General features: G+C 37.0%; 1 protein-coding gene across 1 annotated transcript in view; it reads right to left on the bottom strand.

Moving 5' to 3' along the window:
• TMEM182 (transmembrane protein 182) overlaps window positions 1–7,080 on the bottom strand; it is a 57,820-nt gene extending 50,740 nt beyond the window's left edge. The window contains exons 1-3 of the mRNA XM_012471498.3: window positions 6,773–7,080; window positions 6,436–6,535; window positions 4,684–4,782 (exon numbers count right to left, since the gene is read on the bottom strand). Coding sequence (XP_012326921.1) covers window positions 4,684–4,782; window positions 6,436–6,535; window positions 6,773–6,904 — 331 coding nt within the window. The 5' untranslated portion in view covers window positions 6,905–7,080. The remainder of the gene's footprint in view (window positions 1–4,683; window positions 4,783–6,435; window positions 6,536–6,772) is intronic.
• Window positions 7,081–19,599: the final 12,519 nt, after the last annotated feature.

The following is a 19,599-nucleotide window of genomic DNA, read 5'->3' as shown; positions in this document are numbered from 1 at the left end:
CTCTTTTTGTAGGAAAAAACAACATTTTGAGCTACAGTTTGTTGTGTTACTTTCAGCCTAATGCATTGCCAATTAACATCTTGTCTCACTGCCTCCCTGCTTATAGCCTCACATTGTTCACTTCAGCTTACACTTTCATAAGGGTAAAAGAAGAAAAGACCAGCAAATAGTACTAGATAAATAAACATTGACAATAAAAGCAAAAAACAGCTGGCAGGCAGAAACAATGTGGAAGTTCAAAAATTACAAAAAGCATGTAAAAAAAATTGTTTTTGAGATGGAGCTTGCTCTGTTGCCCAGGCTGGAGTGCAGTAGCAAGATCTCAGCTCATTGCAACCTCTGCCTCCTGAGTTCAAGCAATTCTCATGCTTCAGCCTCCCAAGTAGCTGAGATTGCAGGTGTGTACCACCACACCCAGCTAATTCTATTTTTGTATTTTTTTTTTTTAGTAGAGATAGACTTTACCATGTTGGCCAGGCTGGTCTCTAACTGACCTCAAGTGATCTGCCCACCTCAGCCTTCCAAAGTGCTGGGATTACAGGCGTGAGCCACCATGCCTGGTCAAAAAAAATGTTTAAAGAGCTGTGTAGGTCCATTTAGTAAATGGCTAAAGAAGTTCTGCACATCAATAGTGACTTAGGGCATCACTATTAATACCACAGTATAGTGTAATAATGAAGTCTCCCCAAAATACGCATTCAGATTTTTGTCTACAGTAGATACAATGGTGAGCCAAACATACAAGATCCCCACTCTCATGGAGCTTAGAATTGAACTGGAAAGAAAGTACATGAACAAGATAATTACATGAGTAAGTAATTGAAACCTTGCTATGAATTATCCAATTAAAGGCTGCGTTTTATAAAAGAGAGCCTGGCCCAGTGCATGTACTAGTGGGGTAGGGGGCAGGTAAGGAAGTCTTCCTTGGGAAAATGCTGGACAGATAAACCTGCTCTGCTAGAAAAAGGAACAGAGGAGGAGGAAGGAAGACAGCAACAGCATTTGGGGCAGGTTAAGGCAAATACAGAGGTCCTGGGGCAAGGGGACAGATATTGAGCTGGAGTACCTTAAAGAAGGTCAGGTAGCTCACCCCTGTAAGTGTAAATTTGCTCCAACTTATCAAGAAAAGATGAAATAGTGTTCGTTGCATTCTGCTTAAGAAGAAACTAAAAGTATGCAATTGAGTTGCTAAACATTTCCACTTGGAAAAATAAACTCAAACTAGTTTATGGCTGAAAATAGTAACTGTAATTTTGCATAAAGTCATTCTAGACATATTTTTAAGCATCTAGTAATTACCAGGAAATATGCTTTGGAGAGTTCAAATAAATAATGAAGGAACTGAGGTAAACAAACAATTCCAGTTAAGCATAATGAGCACTCTGATAGAGGGGTCATCAAAGGCTATGGGGACACTGAGAAAGTGAAAAATTAATTCACTTGGTGTTGAATTATCTTGAAAATTCATTTATGTCCAGTACATCATTTGCCAAATGATACCAAACAAGTGAACTGTGACTGAATATAAACATAAACCAGAAAATCTAGACTCTGACAAGTCTCCAAAGGTAACAAATTGTTTAATGGACCTAAAAGTACGCCTATCTCAAAAGCAACTCTGCGAATTAAACCACCCTCACTAGGCTTGGGCAATCATTCACATAACTAGATTTGAGGGTAATTGAGTTTCAGAACATGTATCCAAGATTATTTTAAATGAAAGAAAACACTGAGTTAAACCTGATTATACACACAAGTCAGGGTAGAATATAAAGGTAGAAAGAGCGAATGTAAGTTTAATTTGTTCTTTTGTTAAGATACAAATAAATACATATTTTTTAATAGTAAGCACTACAATTAGCCTTTTCATTCGTTGTAGTGATTATAGATAAAATAAAAGCCAGGGACTTGGTTCTTTGCACTAATTCTGCCAATAAGCAGCTGTATTAAGACAGAGTCACATGATTTCTCTAATTCCCAATCTCCTTATTATAAAAGACAATAATTTCATTGGTAGTATACTATAATTTTACAATAGTTACTCCAGAAAAATCATACACCACTATATTATTTTCACTGAATTCAATATTGGCTAACTGCAATTGTAAAAACTCAGGAGACTACAAAGCCATTTCACCAATAATTTGTCAGGCCACAATACATCAGACTTTATAAATGACACTTTCAATTTATCAAAGGTGACTTGGCAAGGATCTAATTCCAGGTAATTGTGAAGCTACATGAAACTTAATAGTGGCTCTAAAGCACAGTGAAGGATACGTAGTCTCATTAACTAGGAAACCATACTGAGAAGTCAGGTACAAAACTTCCAATGAAATCTATGCCTTTCTCTTAGATACAGGAAACAAACAAACAAACAATAACAAGAACAACAACAAAAAATTTAACAAACATAGTATCAAATTTCCTTATACATTATTATAAGGATGAATGAAACTTGTGTACACTGTTTCTGTTATAGAATACATTTTTGGAAACCTCAATCATTTTTACCTAAAGTGATTGACAAGGTTTCTGAAAGCAAATGAGTTCCAATATGTGTGCCAAAGAGGAATCTGATAATTTTAAAAAATTGGATTTGGTTTTGTCACTGGATCGAAAAAGTGACACACTAATTAAATGCAGTGCTACATAATAATTCTAAGTGTAATTGCGGTATAATTTTTCTGACATGTATTTACAATCCATCTCCATCATAATTATTATGCACAGATTATGTTACTTTGTTTTTTAAGTTCTCCACTCTCTCCCTGAAGTGCAAGCTTTTCAAATATGTGATCATTCAAAAATATATGGTGCCTACAATACCTATCTTATCACAGGACTCATTATGTGAATAACAACAATACTAATATTTATGCTAATACCTAATGTTCTGGAAATCAACCTTGTATTACTTTTCAGCTCAATTTATAAAAGTAAGAACGTTAGGGAAGGCGGATCATTTTGTAACTTTTCTGTAAAACAAAAGAGTTTCTCCTATGCCATCCATCTCTTCTCTGACTAGTGATGGGTAGGCTTGTATACTTCTAAGTCCATTTGACACGATGCAACGGTTTTGACAAATGTGAGTGAGGTACCTCCTGCAGTTTTTAATGGGAAGGAGCATCCATACCACACATGTTTTCAAGGAAAATGGCCCCAGTCCTTCAAACCCAAAAACCCTGGTGGACAAGCACAGCTGTGGGTCAGCTCACCTCTTTCCCTATACAGACTGCATACCCTCTTCATAAGTGTCCTATTAATGGTGTGATACAAGGAAATGCTACATTATTTGACGAGACTAAAACAAAATTATAATGTATGGAATTACATATTTAACAGAAAGATGAAAAATAGTTACATGTCAAGATATGTTGAGTTCTGTGATGGTTATTGTTACATATCCACTAGGTTGGACTATGGTGCCAAGTTGTTGGGTGAAATGCCAGTTTAATATTGCTGTGAAGGTATTTTTAGATGTAATTAGCATTTATAATCCCTTGACTTTGAGTAGAGCAGATTGCCCCCTACCCTATACTGTAGGCAGGCCTCACCCAATCAGCTGAAGACCTAATGAGCAAAAAACAGGTTTCTTGAGGAAGAAGAAAGTCAGCTTTCAGACTGCAGCAGAAAAATTCTACTGGAGTTTCCAGCCTTCAAACTGGAGCCTGCAACAACAGGTCTGACCTGAATCTGCAACCTGTCAATTGCCCCGTAGATTTCAGACTTAGCAGGCCTTACAATCACTCTCTCACTCTATCTACATGTGTGTGTGTATGTGTACAAGACTGCAGCAGAAAAATTCTACTAGAGTTTCCAGGCTTCAGACTGGAGACTGCAACAGCAACTCTGACCTGAATCTCCAGCCTGCCAATTGCTCTGTAGATTTCAGACTTACCAGGCCTCACAATCACTCTCTCTCTCACTGTATGTGTGTGTTTGTGTACATGTATATGTATATACATGTTTGTGTGTATAGTATATATTTATGTATGTGTTCTATTGTTTCTCTTTTTTTCTGGAGAACCCTAGTATTAATTTATTCAGAACATTAATAGCTATTCTTTTTGAAAAAACACTTTTTTGTTCTATATATGACATTGATAGTCTGTACCAACCCTTAGCAAGTTATTACAAATTTCATGCTTTTAATGTGATTTTAAGTTAATGATATCTCTCTGTCTCCCATCCTATGGAATATTATACACACAGAGTCCAGTCGTTTTGTATGAATATAGTAGCATAAGTATATATTTATATTGTATACATATTATATGTATTTACATATTATACTCTCATGTGTCATGATGACAAAAACTTTTAGAAGTACACTGTATATTACAATATTTTCAATTGTAGGACTCATTTTAGATCCATTAAAACCTTAAGAAACAGTTCTTCTTAATAAATATTATCATCTTCATGCGGGAAAACATATTTAAAAATACTTTTATAGGCAGCTAGTAAATTTTAATGACTTCGTTTTTAGATCAAAGTTATGTTCTTTAGAATCATAAATGGCACATTGAAAATAACATTTTTAATCTAACATAGATATTAAAAAATATTGAAATTACAGGTCTTAAATTGTTTTTTAATTACACACAACAATTTTGAAATGGGCATCCTTCAGAAAGATAATACCCTTCCACTGATAGGCTGAGAACAGAGGGTACTTACTAACTGCAGAGTCATAGGAGGTCGAGTTGTGCTCGCCTCTCATGAAGGGGTACGGAGACAGGTAAGCGTGTGTGCAGTTCTTGGATGGTGGCTGATTGGCTAGGAAGGATAGCAAAACAATGGCACTCGTTATTGAAAAGCTCAGTGATGACTCATCCCTAATGGAACAGAAATACAGAGCACAAAGGTTACACAAGCAAAATAGAACTACTGGTTCCATCAACAAATTCGGAGATTTGCTCTGAGGAGGAAAGCCTTCTAGGAAACTCATATCAAGATGCACATGAGACTTGGAAGGTGGATTGATCCAGAACATCTAGCTACATGACATAATTCAATGGAATAAATGAAAATGCCCTTTATATCACCTTACAATTTAAAATACCACATTCTATATATTTTCACATACTCTCTGATGCCTAACAGTGTCTAGCACACAGTAGGGATTAAAAATAATTGTTTTAAAAATCTAATACACTTAAGTTTAACCTTGATAAGTTCAAATTAATAAAAAAATTTCTTCTATATCCATTTTATTTTAGGGAAAGAATGCAAATGATAGGTCATACAAGTGATAATAATTCAAATAACTTTTAGTATTTGAAAACATCACAAGATGGAACTTTTATGTTGTCTGAAAACTTAAAAATTTTATATGTACACTTTAAGGTGGACTGAAATATTGAAATATTCTTTCTTTCTCTAAGTCTTTGGCAAAATCTTCCTCTTGCACAGTTTGACTTACTTCCCTTTACCAAAGTCTAAATCATTTCCACTGACAAGTTGTATGCTTATTCTCCTGCCCCAAAACCCACTGTAAGATAGTCTATCAGGTACTTGCCTCAAAAGGCTCCTTCATCACTACTTTGTTCCTTATATAAGCCAACTTAAACACCAGCTTGTTTAAGTCTTCAGGGACCTTCTGTTTTTATTAAATATTCCATAATACTGACTATTGTGTAAATACCACACTTTGATTTTTGATAAGAAGACTAATAATTTCTATTTTCAATAAGCTTTAGGCTAATAAGCAGTTCTTTCGTTGTTGACTACAATGAAATAAGTGCTAGCTATTTTCAATAAATTGATTTTCAAAGATTAATTCAATATAAAAATACAGTTGAAGGAATGCATTATAGTTTTTTAAAGTTATGTTACTTTAAAAAAGAACTTTAAAGTTTCAATGAGAACACAAACATCAAAAGCAAGGCATTTCTTGACAGTGCCGACAAACTTGGTTAAAGCCCAAATAATATAAGCTTTCATCTGCCATTGCTGGTAATTAAGTTTCATTACTTAAAAAAAGATACTGTTAACTTTGAAGCTATGAAGCTATGAATATGAAATAATACATCTCTATTTATGGATTTTTACATTTGAGATTTCAAGGGCTGATAGCAAAAAATCTCATTTATTTGCAACACAGTATTCACAGACACTTGAAAAAATGCTATAGACAATATCTATTCTATTTGTTAGAGTTAGTGTATTCTAAATAGGAGCAGAGAAACAGTGGATAATTCAGTTTTGCCATAAATATTTGGACTCCTGTTTTAAGCTAAAAGATAAAATAATTATTCCTATAGCCATGTCTACTTACTGAAAAGGAATCTCTACATGAACCTTTTAAAGACATCTAATTGAGATTTTATAACTCACAATCCAGTCCTTTAGAAGTGATATATGCTATGTAAGAAACTATTCATTTTTATTTTAGAGACAAGAGAGAAAACAAAGCTAAATTGTACTTACTATACCAGAATTTCCACATATTGGAGTCATTCTCTTCCACAATCCCATTAAACCAACACCTCCAGAAGAACCCTTCATGGTGAAAAGTGACGTTCTCTATCTGCACAGAACAAAATGAAGTAACTTACCATCAATACAAGAAATATAATCAAAATCATTACATCCAGTAAATTTTTAAAGACATGTATTTTATCCCAAATAACGATGCTTAGTAGCTTTCTACATATCTCTTCTATGAGGAAATAGACACTCCACTACTATTCTCTGATTTCAAGAGGATACAAAAGTCTATCTTCATAACTACCATGTGCATCACTATTTTGAAGAAAAGACTCACATTCTGTTCACCTGAACATCTCCCCACTTCAGTTGCAAGAAGCCAATAATCCGATCCAAAAGCCACCAAAAAGAGTAAAACCCCCAAAGCACCAAAGAGAGCCCCAAAGAAGATGGCAATATTTAGTCTCATTTTCAATTCACTGGTTTCCTTTAAATTAAATACAAAATTTTAAAATGGTAAGACACCTAGTTTCTCAGAAACAACAGCAAAATAATAATAATAATTTTGAGTCTAGAGAATTGAGAAGGCTGTCCTAGCTCATGTTTTGGTGGCTTGTCGCTCACGCCTTGCTGGTAGATTTCTATTCCCTTTGCTCTCCTCTGGAGGGACTCCAGCCCAGCAGCTGAGAATTGCTGGCTATTTTAAGAAAGTGATTGAGGAGCTGTCGTTCTCCCCTGGGGATCAAAAAATAGCTGACCTTCCACTGACTATAGTGAGAAGTATCAGGAGCTGGCTCAGATTATCATTATTGTGTTTGGGTAATCCACAGAAGTAGAAAGAAGATGGAATGGCTATGAAGTCATTGAAAGGACTAGTCCCAAATCTCAAGTGTCTGAACAAGCTCCTGTTAGTCTAGAATGTCCATTACAATTCCAAAGACACTTAGGACTCTCTTTGAAGATATACAAATCACAGATATAAAGAACCACAAAGACCAATCTTGAATACAATTGAAGTTGTAATTAACTTAATTCTTTTTGGACATTTTTTTTTTTTGTGGTAGAAAATAAGGTTTTGGTCAAATACTCTAACATAACACAGTACAACAGGTTTATAATCTAAACATTCAGATGTATACTTAAAAGGTCAAGAATGTTCATGGTAACATAATTCTTGAAAGTATAAGGAAGAGCTTTTATGCAGCATACACTGGTGACATAAAAACAACACTTTCTGCAGCAGCCTCCTGAGTCTTATGCAAGTTATTCCAAATAATTATCCCCAGAGTGGACTGATGCAGAAAGTCTCAAAAATATATTACTTCCTGAATAAAGATGAAAGAATCTGATCTAATTCTTTTTCCTTCATTTTAAATTATCTAACTTCCTTAAAATATGAATCATACTTAATACTCTACAGACCACCTAATAGCAATGAATCTACACTTTCTTCAAGTCTTGACTCTTTACAGCTTATTTGTTTGTTTTGCTTTTATGTCTGATACACCAAAGCAGAGCATTTTTCTAAGTATTTGTGTCCATTTAAAATCTTGCACCTTTCCTTTGGTAATTGTTTTTATATTCTCAACAATAATCTGGACCACTTAATCTTCCAAGGAGGTATCTCAACTCTACCAGCTTCCTTCACCCCTTCTTTTGTGTGGCATGGGATAGATCTTTACAATAGATACTGTGAGGAGAAAAAGATCCTCAATAAAGATGAAGGTCCCTGGTAGGCTGTAGCTATAGGCAATCGAAGGAATTCAAAAGCTATGAATAAGGCTGGGTCGGTGGCTCATGCCTGTAATCCCAGTACTTTGGGAGGCCGAGGTGAGTGGAGTTCAGGAGTTTGAGACCAGACTGGCCAATGTGGTGAAACCCTATCTTAACTAAAAGTACTTAAAAAAAAAAAAAAAAGCCAGGCATGGTGGCAGACCCCTGTAATCTCAGCTACTCAGGAGGCTGAGACTGGGGAAACATTTGAACACTGGAGGTGGAGGCTGCAGTGAGCCGAGACTGCACCACTGCACTTAGGCAACAAAAGCAAAAGTCTTTCAAAAAAAAGAAAAATCATGAATAGGATTCTAAGCCATATAAGCCATATAGAATGTTACACAATCACTAACTATGAGGATTTAAGTTGAGGGTTCATCTGAGCTGATCCCTCATCTGATGCTTAAATATTTTTTATAAGACTTCCCACACCATCAAGCTATGACATTTCTAGCCTGTGGCATTTAAGGACATCAGTAACTGCCATAACAGCTCTGCCTGATTTTCTGCCAAAAGTTGCATCCTAGGAGTTTGCAGTTACTTATTCTATTCTGTCCTCTGAGATTGTGCAGCACAAGTTTCAATCCTCTGTTGTGTGACAGAACATTCTGATATTTTGAAGACAGCCCTCATCTCATGCCTCATCAATCACAGTCCTCACCCAACCCTATATCGAAGTCTTCTTTTTTCTAAGCTAAACACTCTATTCCTTTAAAAGCCCTTTAGATTGGTACAACTCCAAACCTTCTCCTCTCTGCTGTGGTTCTTTCCTACAATTTTCAAGTGCTCGATTGAAGTGAGCCATAGTAAAATATTCTGGGTATATTTTAACAGTTTAATACAACCACAGTTCTTATCTGGATGCTATGCCAAAAGTAATAATGGCCTCACAATGATGTTTATTCATGCCCTAATCCTAATCCGTGAATATGTTACTTTACACAGAAATGTTCTGGATTACAAAAGTGGTCCCAATTTTATTACATGAAACCTTACATGGAAAGCAGGGAACCTGTCCTGACAGAGTGGCCAGAGAGAGAACTATGACCACAGCAAAAGGGGCAGACAGTTGCTGGTTTGAAGACGGAGGAAGGAGACCACAAGCCCCTTGAACATTTTCCCCTTGAGCCTTCAGGAAGGAACGCAGCCCTGTCCACAAATTTGAGCTCAGTGAGATCCCTGTGGAATTTATGACTTCTGGAACTGTAGGATAGCAAATCTGTGTTGCTTTAAACCACTAATTTTGGGGCAATTTGTTACAGTAGCAATATAAACTAAATACAGATGCTATTCTATAATTAGAGCAATATTAGAGCAAAGTAAATTTTCTGCAGGGGAGGAGAATACATCTTCAGGAAGCGCTTATTGTGAACGTTTGAGGGTCCAGGCATTTTTATCAGATATTAAGATTACGACATATAGGCCTTGACTTTGAGGAGTTCATGAGCTAGTGGGAAAAAGAAGAGATTTCTTAGAACAAAATACACGGGGGTTTAATAACGAGTTCTGGTCATCCTGTACACGTTTTACTGCTCTCCCACGTGCCCCCCCCATCTGGACCAGTGTGGTTGTGGTTGCTGTGGTTGTACAGTTGTGGTTGTAGGTGACAGTGTTGTTGTCTGGAATGAAGGGGAAATCTGTTGGATAGGAAGATTTTATTTATTTTACTTATATTTCAATGGTTTATGGTTAAAATTCCATTCATTAATATTAAATCTTTAACACACACACATACACAAAAGCAGATTTTTTTTTAATTAGTAGAAAAGAGTATAAGACTTTGTTGTCACTATTTATCACAATTTTTGTCTTTGTCAGAGAAAAGGATCATCTTTCTGAACTAGTTTCATCAATGAATAACATTTTCTTACCATTTTTGGTTTATCCAAAAATACGTAAGCATCATCATAAAAATGTTGCTAGTGGGATTGTAGGACAGGGCAGAGTCCAGATAAATGCCATGAAAGACCACTCTCCTGGGGAGCATTGCATCAGGAAGTAGGTATGCTTTTTCAATATATTAAATCAGTCATTAATTTAATTGACATCAGAATTTCCAGTCATTCATATGTGTGCATCTATTGAGAAAAATATCACAGAATACTTTTGCTATCATAAAACTGAGCCATTTTGGCTTGATAATTCTCAATGCTTAGCATAGGGCTTGGCACAGAACAGGCACTGAAATAAAATAGAAATCAATTTGTGTTAGGAGTCTTGGCTGAGATGCAAATACATGACCTCCTAAGCAATCCAACTGACAATCTACCCTCAAAAGAAACAGTGCTAATCTGGCCCAGCTTGGTCCTTGTTAAGCTCTGGAGTGCTGGATTTTAGCAGGGTGCATGTTTCCTGTACAGATGTTTGCAAATCATCTTTTAAAAAATACTTATTAGACTTCTGCTAATGAAGAAATGAAATGGAGCTTACCATCAAGGGGGCAAAACGTGTCTTTCTTCTTCAGAAAATTGGACATTTGCCTGTCACTTGAAAGTCTTCTAATTTTCCATGATTCCTAAGGAATTTTAATAGCCATTCAGTGTTGCTTCCCCAAGTTATGTTAGCAGCCTAAGAAAATGTCCATGCACTGGGAAGGAAGGCTGTTAAGCAGCTGTGGTGTTCTTTACAAATTTACAAATTGAGACACAGGTTCTCTCTTCCCTTTCTCTTCTTCTAATGAAAGTCCAGGAAATGAGGGGAGACAGGCCTGGCTGAGCTCCAACCTCAACTCCTAATAATCCTATAATAAAGCAGCTCCATTGCTAGTCTATGTACCTATCCCTTATGGGAATATTAATATCTTTACAATGATAAGGTTATCACACTGAGTGATGTGCTTTGGATTTGTGTCCCCACCCAAATCTCTTGTCAAACTGGAGGAGGGACATGGTGGGAGGTGACTGGATTATGGGGATGGCTTTTCCCCTTGCTGCTCTCATAATTGTGTGTTCTCATGAGATCTGATAGTTTGTGTAGCACTTCCCATTTTTCCTGCCACCTTGTGAAGAAGATGCTTGCTTCCTCCTCACCTTCCGTCATGATCGTAAGTTTCCTGAGGCCTCACAGTCATGTTTTCTGTTAAACATGCTGAACTGTGAGTCAACCAAACCTTTTTTCTTCATAAATTACCCCGTCTCAGGTAGTTCTTTACAGCAGTGTGAGAACAGACTAATACAATGAGTCACTAAGGCCACAAGAATATACATGGTGTCTCAACATCAATCCTGTGGGAGAAGTTGATTGTCAAAAATGTAAACTGAGGTGCCTAATAGTAGCTAACATGCATGAGCCTCTACCATGTGGCAGGCACCATGATGAGTGCTCCAGTACCTTGAATACACATCAGTCTTTAGTAAGCAGAATATGAAACAACCAGTGTCTCTTTGGGCATCCACTCTCTTGGGCAGGAATTTTACCACCTGAAGTTCTTCATGGTGGTAGGAGTAAAGGATCTTCTCAGTGACACGAAGAAGGGCAAGAGGTAAGCAAGGAGGGATCTCCATGGGGTCCCACTACTAAAGGCAACTCACAATAATTTATGGGTAACGACTTTATGTTTATTTCCTCAATGTTACCCCTTCACTTTGTTTAAGACTTTCAGCTTGTCCTCCCTGTGCTCCCAAGTCTAAATGAGGAGGGAATGTGGCTGAGTGGGGACTGCAAAGTGATCATCCAAGAGAAGATGAGCCTGGGGAAAAATAATAGGACCTGCTAGTACCAGGTCTGCTCCCCATCTAGACACTCTACTCTCCCTCTTTGCCAGTCTTAGAATGGGATTTTGCTTAATTGAGAAAAGTTGAAGTTTCCTTTCACTAATGAGTGATATTGAGCCAATGGCTCAACTCTCTGAGTTTCTGTTTATTTGTTTGTTTTTTCTTGAGATGGTGTCTTGCTCTGTTGCCCAGACTGTAGTGCAGAAGCACCATCTCAGCTCACTGCAACCTCCCTCTCCCAGGTTCAGGCTGATTCTCCCACCTTAGCCTCCCAAGTAGCTGACACTACAGGCACGTACTACCACATCCAGCTAATTTTTGGGGGGTTTTAGTAAAGACAGGGCTTCACCATGTTGGCCAGACTGGTCTCCAACTCCTGACCTCAGGTGATCTGCCAACTTTGGCCTCCCAAAGGGATTATAGGTGTGAGCCACCTTGCCCAGCAGGTTTCTGTTTTTTAATATGAAAAATGGGAACATTACTTCAGAGGATGATTGGGGGTACTCGGTAAGATGATGTGTGTCAATCACTTTAACTGGAGGTCACATTTCTGACAAAGAAACTAAAAAACAAATAATGAAACAAAATTTAAAAGCAAAAAACAATAAAATAAAACTCCCTTTGCTAGCACTGCAAATCTGACTTAAATCTATTTCACCAGATTGATTTCTCACCAGGTGTTCCCAGTACTCCCACATCAATACATAACACATCACCCTTCCTCCTGGACCACCAGTAGCTCCTCAAATCTTTGCTTCTTCTCCCTGATTAGAAGGCCTTTCTCTTTCATCTACCTGATGCCCTCTCCATTAGTTCCTTCAACAAATATTTACCACGTGCCTACTATGAACTACATGTTCCCTCAGGTGTTAACAACAACACTCTGCAAGGAGACTTACATTATTCACATGACAATTTTTCATATGTGTTTAATTACACTCTCCCTTTCCTAGACAGTTTTTAGAATCCATATGTTGTGGAAGAAATTGAGTCAAAAAATGGTTTTTCAACAATCAAATCAGTTTAATAATGATGAGCAAATGAAGAAAAGTTCACATACAATTTACCCCCTTATTCTTAATGATGTTACTGGGGACACTGGCTCCTACAAACAGCATCCGCTTATGAAAGCCAGGAGGAAATGTCTGAGTGCTAAATACGAGTTGAATTTCTATAGAGCACTGCTGTCATTTTTCTTCTTAAAGACTCTATCAATCTTGATTCGTTTGACAAATATTTGTAATATCAAGCATATATCACTTGCCTGCTCCAGGACATACCATGCTGTGCCCCGGGTGGATACAGTGATTAGAATGTGCTCTCTAGCCTCAGTGAGGTAATATTCTCATGTAACTGAGAGTGCTTCTCTCTTCACTTTGGTACCTGGTAAGATCAGAGGCTAAGTACAAACGGTGATGTGCCAGCTTTCACCCTGCCTTCCTTAATTCCCTTTCTGTGCTCCTCACATTTTTTGTATGTGTTTGTATACAATGCTTGAAATACTTTTGAGAACAAGGAAAACACTCAACAATAAAAAAAACCAACAAAGACAATTTGTAAAATCAGGCATCAGAAGGAGTAACGTGCCTGGCTAAGAACACTGGTAAGGTTCTTCTATGTGAAAAGCTCTGTAACCTCATTGGTTATCCTTTCCTTTTTTCCCTCTTACTCTGTTTATTTCAGTCATAACTTCATTTGGAGATTCTTCTGGTTTCCTGGGAATCATATTTCTTTTAGAGTCTCTATTCAGTTAGAGATTGCAGTGAAAATGTTCTAAGTTTGTTTCCTAAATTACAAAATTAAAAAAGCAATCTGTTAAAATCTAGAGTCCACTAAGATCAATAACATTCCAAGATGTTATGATAAATTCTACCCTTGGTTTTCACAAGTTAAATAAGACTTGGTAAGCAACAGCTAGATGACCATAAGCCATAGACGGTTTTGCCTGTTTTGATTCAATTCTTTTTACTCAACTTTTTAGTTAACTTGTTTTTATTATCAGTAGGTAGACTGAAACTCAGCACAAATCTCAAGTCACATTTGTAAGTGATCATGAGCAAAACATTCTTTTTTCTATAGTCAAAATTGCTAATCCTAATGTTGCGATATTCTTAATTAGCTCAAAATATCTAATGAAATTATTTAAACATTCCCAAAACAAAATTAATTCTAGTCTGCTTTAGTTTAAAAACACAAGCATGGCATTGCTCAGCACCCAACAATGCTGAACAAATTTTTAAACAAATGTAGAAATCAAACTCCCATGGCTTCTACAGACTGCAAATCCATGTTCTAGAAAATCCACGCTCTAAAATTCATGCTCTACAGACTGTTAATCCATATATCTTTGGTAATCCATGGACATCTGAGCATGGTGGCTTACGTCCATGGATTATCAAAGAAAGTTCTGACATCTTTTTTGGAGATTTTAGGGTAGATTCTTCTTTCACAGGATAGTATAAGTCTACAATACCTCATCTGCCACCCTAATATCCAAAGTCTCTGAAAACCCAAAGCTTTTGGCAAAGCAGATCTGATCAACATGAGGCCATATAAACTATAGAGTGGGTCCTCATATATTTTATGGCATAAATATGAATGTGTTTGATTTATTTACAGGTTTCCAGGTTCCACAAGTGGGTGTTAGGTAATGCACAACATATGCATTGTGTATTTTTCTAAAATCCCCCAAATTCTGAGTTCTAAACATATCTGACCCAAAGGATTACACATAAGGGATTGTGGCCCATCATCCTAGGCCCAGGACATTAAACTGAGAGATGACCTAAAGAACAATTGCTTCCGTATGATCCTTATTGAAACAGATTTTTACTGCCTATAAGCCACATGTCTCTGTGACTCTAAGGAACCTTTAATCTTAGTTTTGTATTATAGTTTGTGATTCTCATGTGACATCCTCTCCACTACCCATCAGTATAAAACACGGCCATATTGTAAGCATTTTGAGGGATTATTCACAGGTTTTCTAGTCTTACACATAGTACAAGAACAACAAATAAACTACATAGGGCAATAAGTGGTTGGGTGTTTGTTTAGTGTGGCATCCCTTACACCTAGCACAATTCTGTAAGGTAGGTGCTCAGTAAAAATTTAGCTATTCCTTACTGAGCTGAATTAAATTGGTTTGAACACTGCCACCTGCTGGCCACAGGTAAAATTTCCATTTCATGATACTTCATCATAGGTAGTTGGGATTTTTATCTATCAAAAATGTAGAACTGGCTGAGCGTGGTGGCTTATGTCTGTAATCTAAGCAGTTTGGGAGGCTGAGGAAGGAGGATCTTTTGAGCCCAGGGGTTCTGGACCAGTCTGGGCAACATAGCAAGACCCCATCTCAAATTATTTTAAAAATAAATGTATATACAGTAGAACAATGACTTACTAGTTTCATATTATTTGATGCTGAATAGCCTTAACTAAGATAGTTTCATCTAAGCACCTAGATCCCAATGAATAGTTTACACTGACAATGACTACAGCAATATCCATAAGCTCATTCGCCTCATTAATTTAGGCAGTTTATGCTCATTTAAACTGAGAGTTACCTACACAAGTAATTCGTACCAAGGAAGTTATATGTCAAAAATATCCTTCCCTCTGCAAAAGGGTTTGCTACCTAGCTCCAGGCTCTATTTCATGCAGAACTCTATCAGTGCATTTAAGTATAGTTACTCTTGAAAGAGGAAAAAAAAACCTTAAAATTCATTTGTTAAAATCCTGCCTTCAAATGCAATTAGGACACAGTAAAACATTTCACAAACAAAACTGGGGACCAAAGAGTGAAATCATTTAGTATAGAATTTGGGGGATTTTAGAAACCAAAATGCTGTGACTTATAGGAATAGATCTATTTTATTTAAAAAATACATTTTAAACTATTGTAATTTCAATTGAATCTCCTCATCCATTTGTTTAGATAGAGTTAAAATAATTCTAAGGTTGCATATTACACTGCATATGCTAGAAGCTGCATGAATGAAAAGGTTCTCCTCTTCTGTCCCTCAGTTATAAAAGTGCTCTGCATATTTCTTACGTGCAATGACTTGAGTCTTAATTTAGAGAAAGAAATTCTGATTTATCCTTATCTCTGGGTATATTACTAGTTCCTTCTTTATCAGGAAAGATGTAATGGACTTGTAAACTCCTCTCCACTGACTTTCCAAAGGAAGTACTGGTAAGAGGCTCCAATGAGCCCAGCAAGTTCAGGTCATATGGCCCAAAGGAAAGACAATCTGATCAGTGAGAAAGAGAGTGAAATGCAGGGAGACACCTTGGTGTAACCAGAGTGCCACCTTGTCTGCAAGAGGAAACAATCATTCGTATTACATCACTACGAAATAGTCAGAAGTGGTCCAGGCAGACAGGCAGAGGCCATTGTCCCAGGCCTGCTGAAGGTGCTGCCACAGTTTCTACATAAATGGCTGCATAGCCTTCTCCTCATGTTCTGCTCGGCCAGGTTCTTCAAGTTCTGTTTAATTATTATACATATGTGGTATGGGGTAAGCACTTAAGAATTAGAACATATCAGGATACCCAAATGACACAACAGCTAAGTAACAAAAATGTCAAAAGTAACAAAGTGACAATGTCCAACACTTAGAGAGTTCTCACCCTGTCCCAAGCTCTGTTCTAAGTGCTTGATGCTTGTCAGCTCATTTGCTTTCCACAATCATCCACCGCAATAAGCATCAGGATTGCCCTCATTTTGTTGATGAGGAAATTGAGACAAATCTGAATCTCCTTATGGCAGGGCTTTTTGGCCTAAGCACTGTCTATGGACTAAATCCTGTCCCTCTAATATTCATATGTTGTCCAAATCCCCATGTGACTATATTTGGAGATAGAACCTATAAGAGGGCAATTCATCCAAGCACTTTGTGAAGCCAGGGTGGAAGGATCTCTTGAGGCCAGGAGTTCAAGACCAGCTTGAGCAACACAACGAAACCCCCATCTGTACAAAAACTTAAAACATTAGTCAGGCATGGTGGCATGCACCTCTAGCCCTAGATACTTGGGAGGCTAAGACATGAGTATCACTTCAGCCTTCAGGGGTTCAAGGTGACAGTGAGTTCCAGCCTGGGCAACAGAGCAAGACCCTGCCTCTAAAAACAAAGAAAAACGAAGTAATGATATAGGAGTCAAGAAGAAATTATTTAGGCAGATAGTGAGAGTAAGGAAGTCCTTGGTAAAATTTTCCTTTTAATGAAAAGCAGCCCCAAAATCATTTTCTTTGCCAACATGGAGCAGCCTATAAAATCGAGCTGCCAACATAGAAAGGCAGGCTAGAAGTTTGCAAAGGTGAAGGCCACCTGGGACTACTCATGTTCAAAATGGTGGCTCCATCTTTCCTTTTCCTTTCCAACCACATTTGCAGTAGGGAGCAGATAACACCGCCCTGGGCCAAGTGGTAAGCCTATTTGCATAATTAGATGAGGGTGGGGTGGCCAGCTTCCCCATGCACTAAGTAAATGTCACACTTGGCCCGATCAATCTGTGGCTCCTATGTAAATCAGACACCACCTCCTCAAGCCTGTCTATAAAATCTGGAGCATTCCACCATGGGCCAGAAGATCCACTCAGGTGACCCACTCTTTCACAAGAAAGAGCTATTCTCCTTTCTCTTTCTTGCACCTATTAAACCTCTGCTCTTAAATTCACTCCTTGTGTGTGTCTGTGTCCTTAATTTTCTTGGCATGAGGCAATAAACCTTAGGTATTTCCCCAGACAACAATGCAGCTTCAATACCAGAGAAATCTTTCTTTGAGCGTGCACAGAGAAGCAGCTAAATGAGGCCACAGCAAGAAGGTGGCCACATGCAAGCCAGGAGAGGAGACCTCATCAGAAGCCAACCCTGCTTGCAGCTTGATCTGGACTTCCAGCTTTCAGAACTATGAGAGAATGTCTGTTTTTAAGCCATCCAGTCTGTGGTATTTTGTTGTGGCAGTAAAGACAGCACTATGAACACAGTGGTTGAGTAAAAGGCCAATCACACCTCACGCAGGTTGGGATAATAAAAAATATATACACAGAGGTTGCCAAATGTCCCTTTGGAAACCACTGTTCTATGGAATCTTCACAAACCTGATTTCTCCAGAGTCTGAAAGAAAAAGAGCTGAAGTGACACTCACTCATCCCAGTAGCAGACTCCAAATGTGTTCAAGTTCTTATTCATTCACCCAGTGAATACCTGGAAAGACGTCTAAGAATCCCCACTAGTCATCATTTTCATAAGGTTTTGACTGTCTGACATTTGGCAGAATGCCCTATTATGGCAAATCAGGGAGATGGACAAAAGAAGGGAATAAAAGATGATTCTGGGAAGGTGTATATTTGCTTCAAGGAAGACTCAGATGGTAGAATTTCCTTAGGACAAAAGGAACATTGACAAAAAACAGGTATAGGAATAATGGTCCTACTTAACAACCATGGGAGACAAATACAAGTTGGTCTATTTCAGCTTTCGAATATTGTACATTATACAGTAATAAAATTCTGGGAAGGTCTAGCAAAACTTCTATTGCACCACTTTATTTTAAACACTGAAGTTTTAAAATTTGATAGCAGAAATGCTTAATCTGCTTTCACTAGCAGACCAATAGGCAGAAAGCAATTGCATCAGAGTTCAAACCAGAAAATGAAACATTTTAAAAGTGAAAGTGAATCTGTGCAAGTAGTGTACTAATTAAGTGAAAAAATGAGTTTTTCCATTATTGAGGTATTAGGCAGCTATCTTTTCCTGCTTCATTTAAAAAAAAAACATTTATTTATTATAAATTAATTAACATGACCTCCAGATAGAAAACTGAAAAATATGCAAAGAAAGAAAACAAAGGGTAATCCTACCACCTATATGTCATCACTGGAAACACTTTTAAGTATGTTTCTCATTCCTTGTACTATTCATATAAACATACATCTAAGTTTTTGTGTATAGGATGGAGGCAAATATTTTTATTTTTTACATAAAAATTGGAATTAATTTTGAAATTTTACAGAGGCGCCTTGTGTTTGCAACCTTATACCATCATGCAAAGGGAAAATGATATTTTCTTAAACAGGATAAAATTAATTCCATGTGAAATATGCACAGGTATATATATTATAAATGTTCTTTTCTACATAATTATGTAATTTTATGTTTCCAAATTGTTTTATAACAGATGATTGGTTCAAGGTTTTCTCCAAAGCACCTTTATTAAGATATAATTAATATGCCATAAAATTATCCTGATCAAAGTATAGAAGTCAATGATTTTTAGTATACTTACAGAGTTGTTTGGCCATCACCATAATCTAATTTTAGAATGTCTTCATCTTTCCCAGTAAGAAATTGCCTATTTGCAGTCACTCCTCATTCCCACTTCACCCTCAGCCCCCAGTAACCACTAATCTCCCTTCTGTTTCTATTTATTTGCCTATTCCATGTATTTCACATAAATGAAATGTATAGAGGACAATGTGGTCTTTTATGATGAGCTTCTTTCAGTTAGCATGTTTTCCAGTTCATTCATGTTGTAGAATATTTCAATACTTCATTTCTTGTTAGTAACATTTTACTGTTTTATATACTATTAATATTATTAGAAATAATATATTTCTAAAGCTAAAGTGTTCTTCTTCTACTTTTTAGAAAATAGGTTCAGGATCTTACATTGTA

Source organism: Aotus nancymaae, unplaced genomic scaffold, assembly GCF_030222135.1.
Source record: "Aotus nancymaae isolate 86718 unplaced genomic scaffold, 86718_ANA_hifiasm-v0.15.2.pri h1tg000131l, whole genome shotgun sequence".
NCBI classification, from domain to species: Eukaryota; Metazoa; Chordata; class Mammalia; order Primates; family Aotidae; genus Aotus; species Aotus nancymaae.
This window is presented reverse-complemented; position numbering and strand designations above follow the sequence as displayed.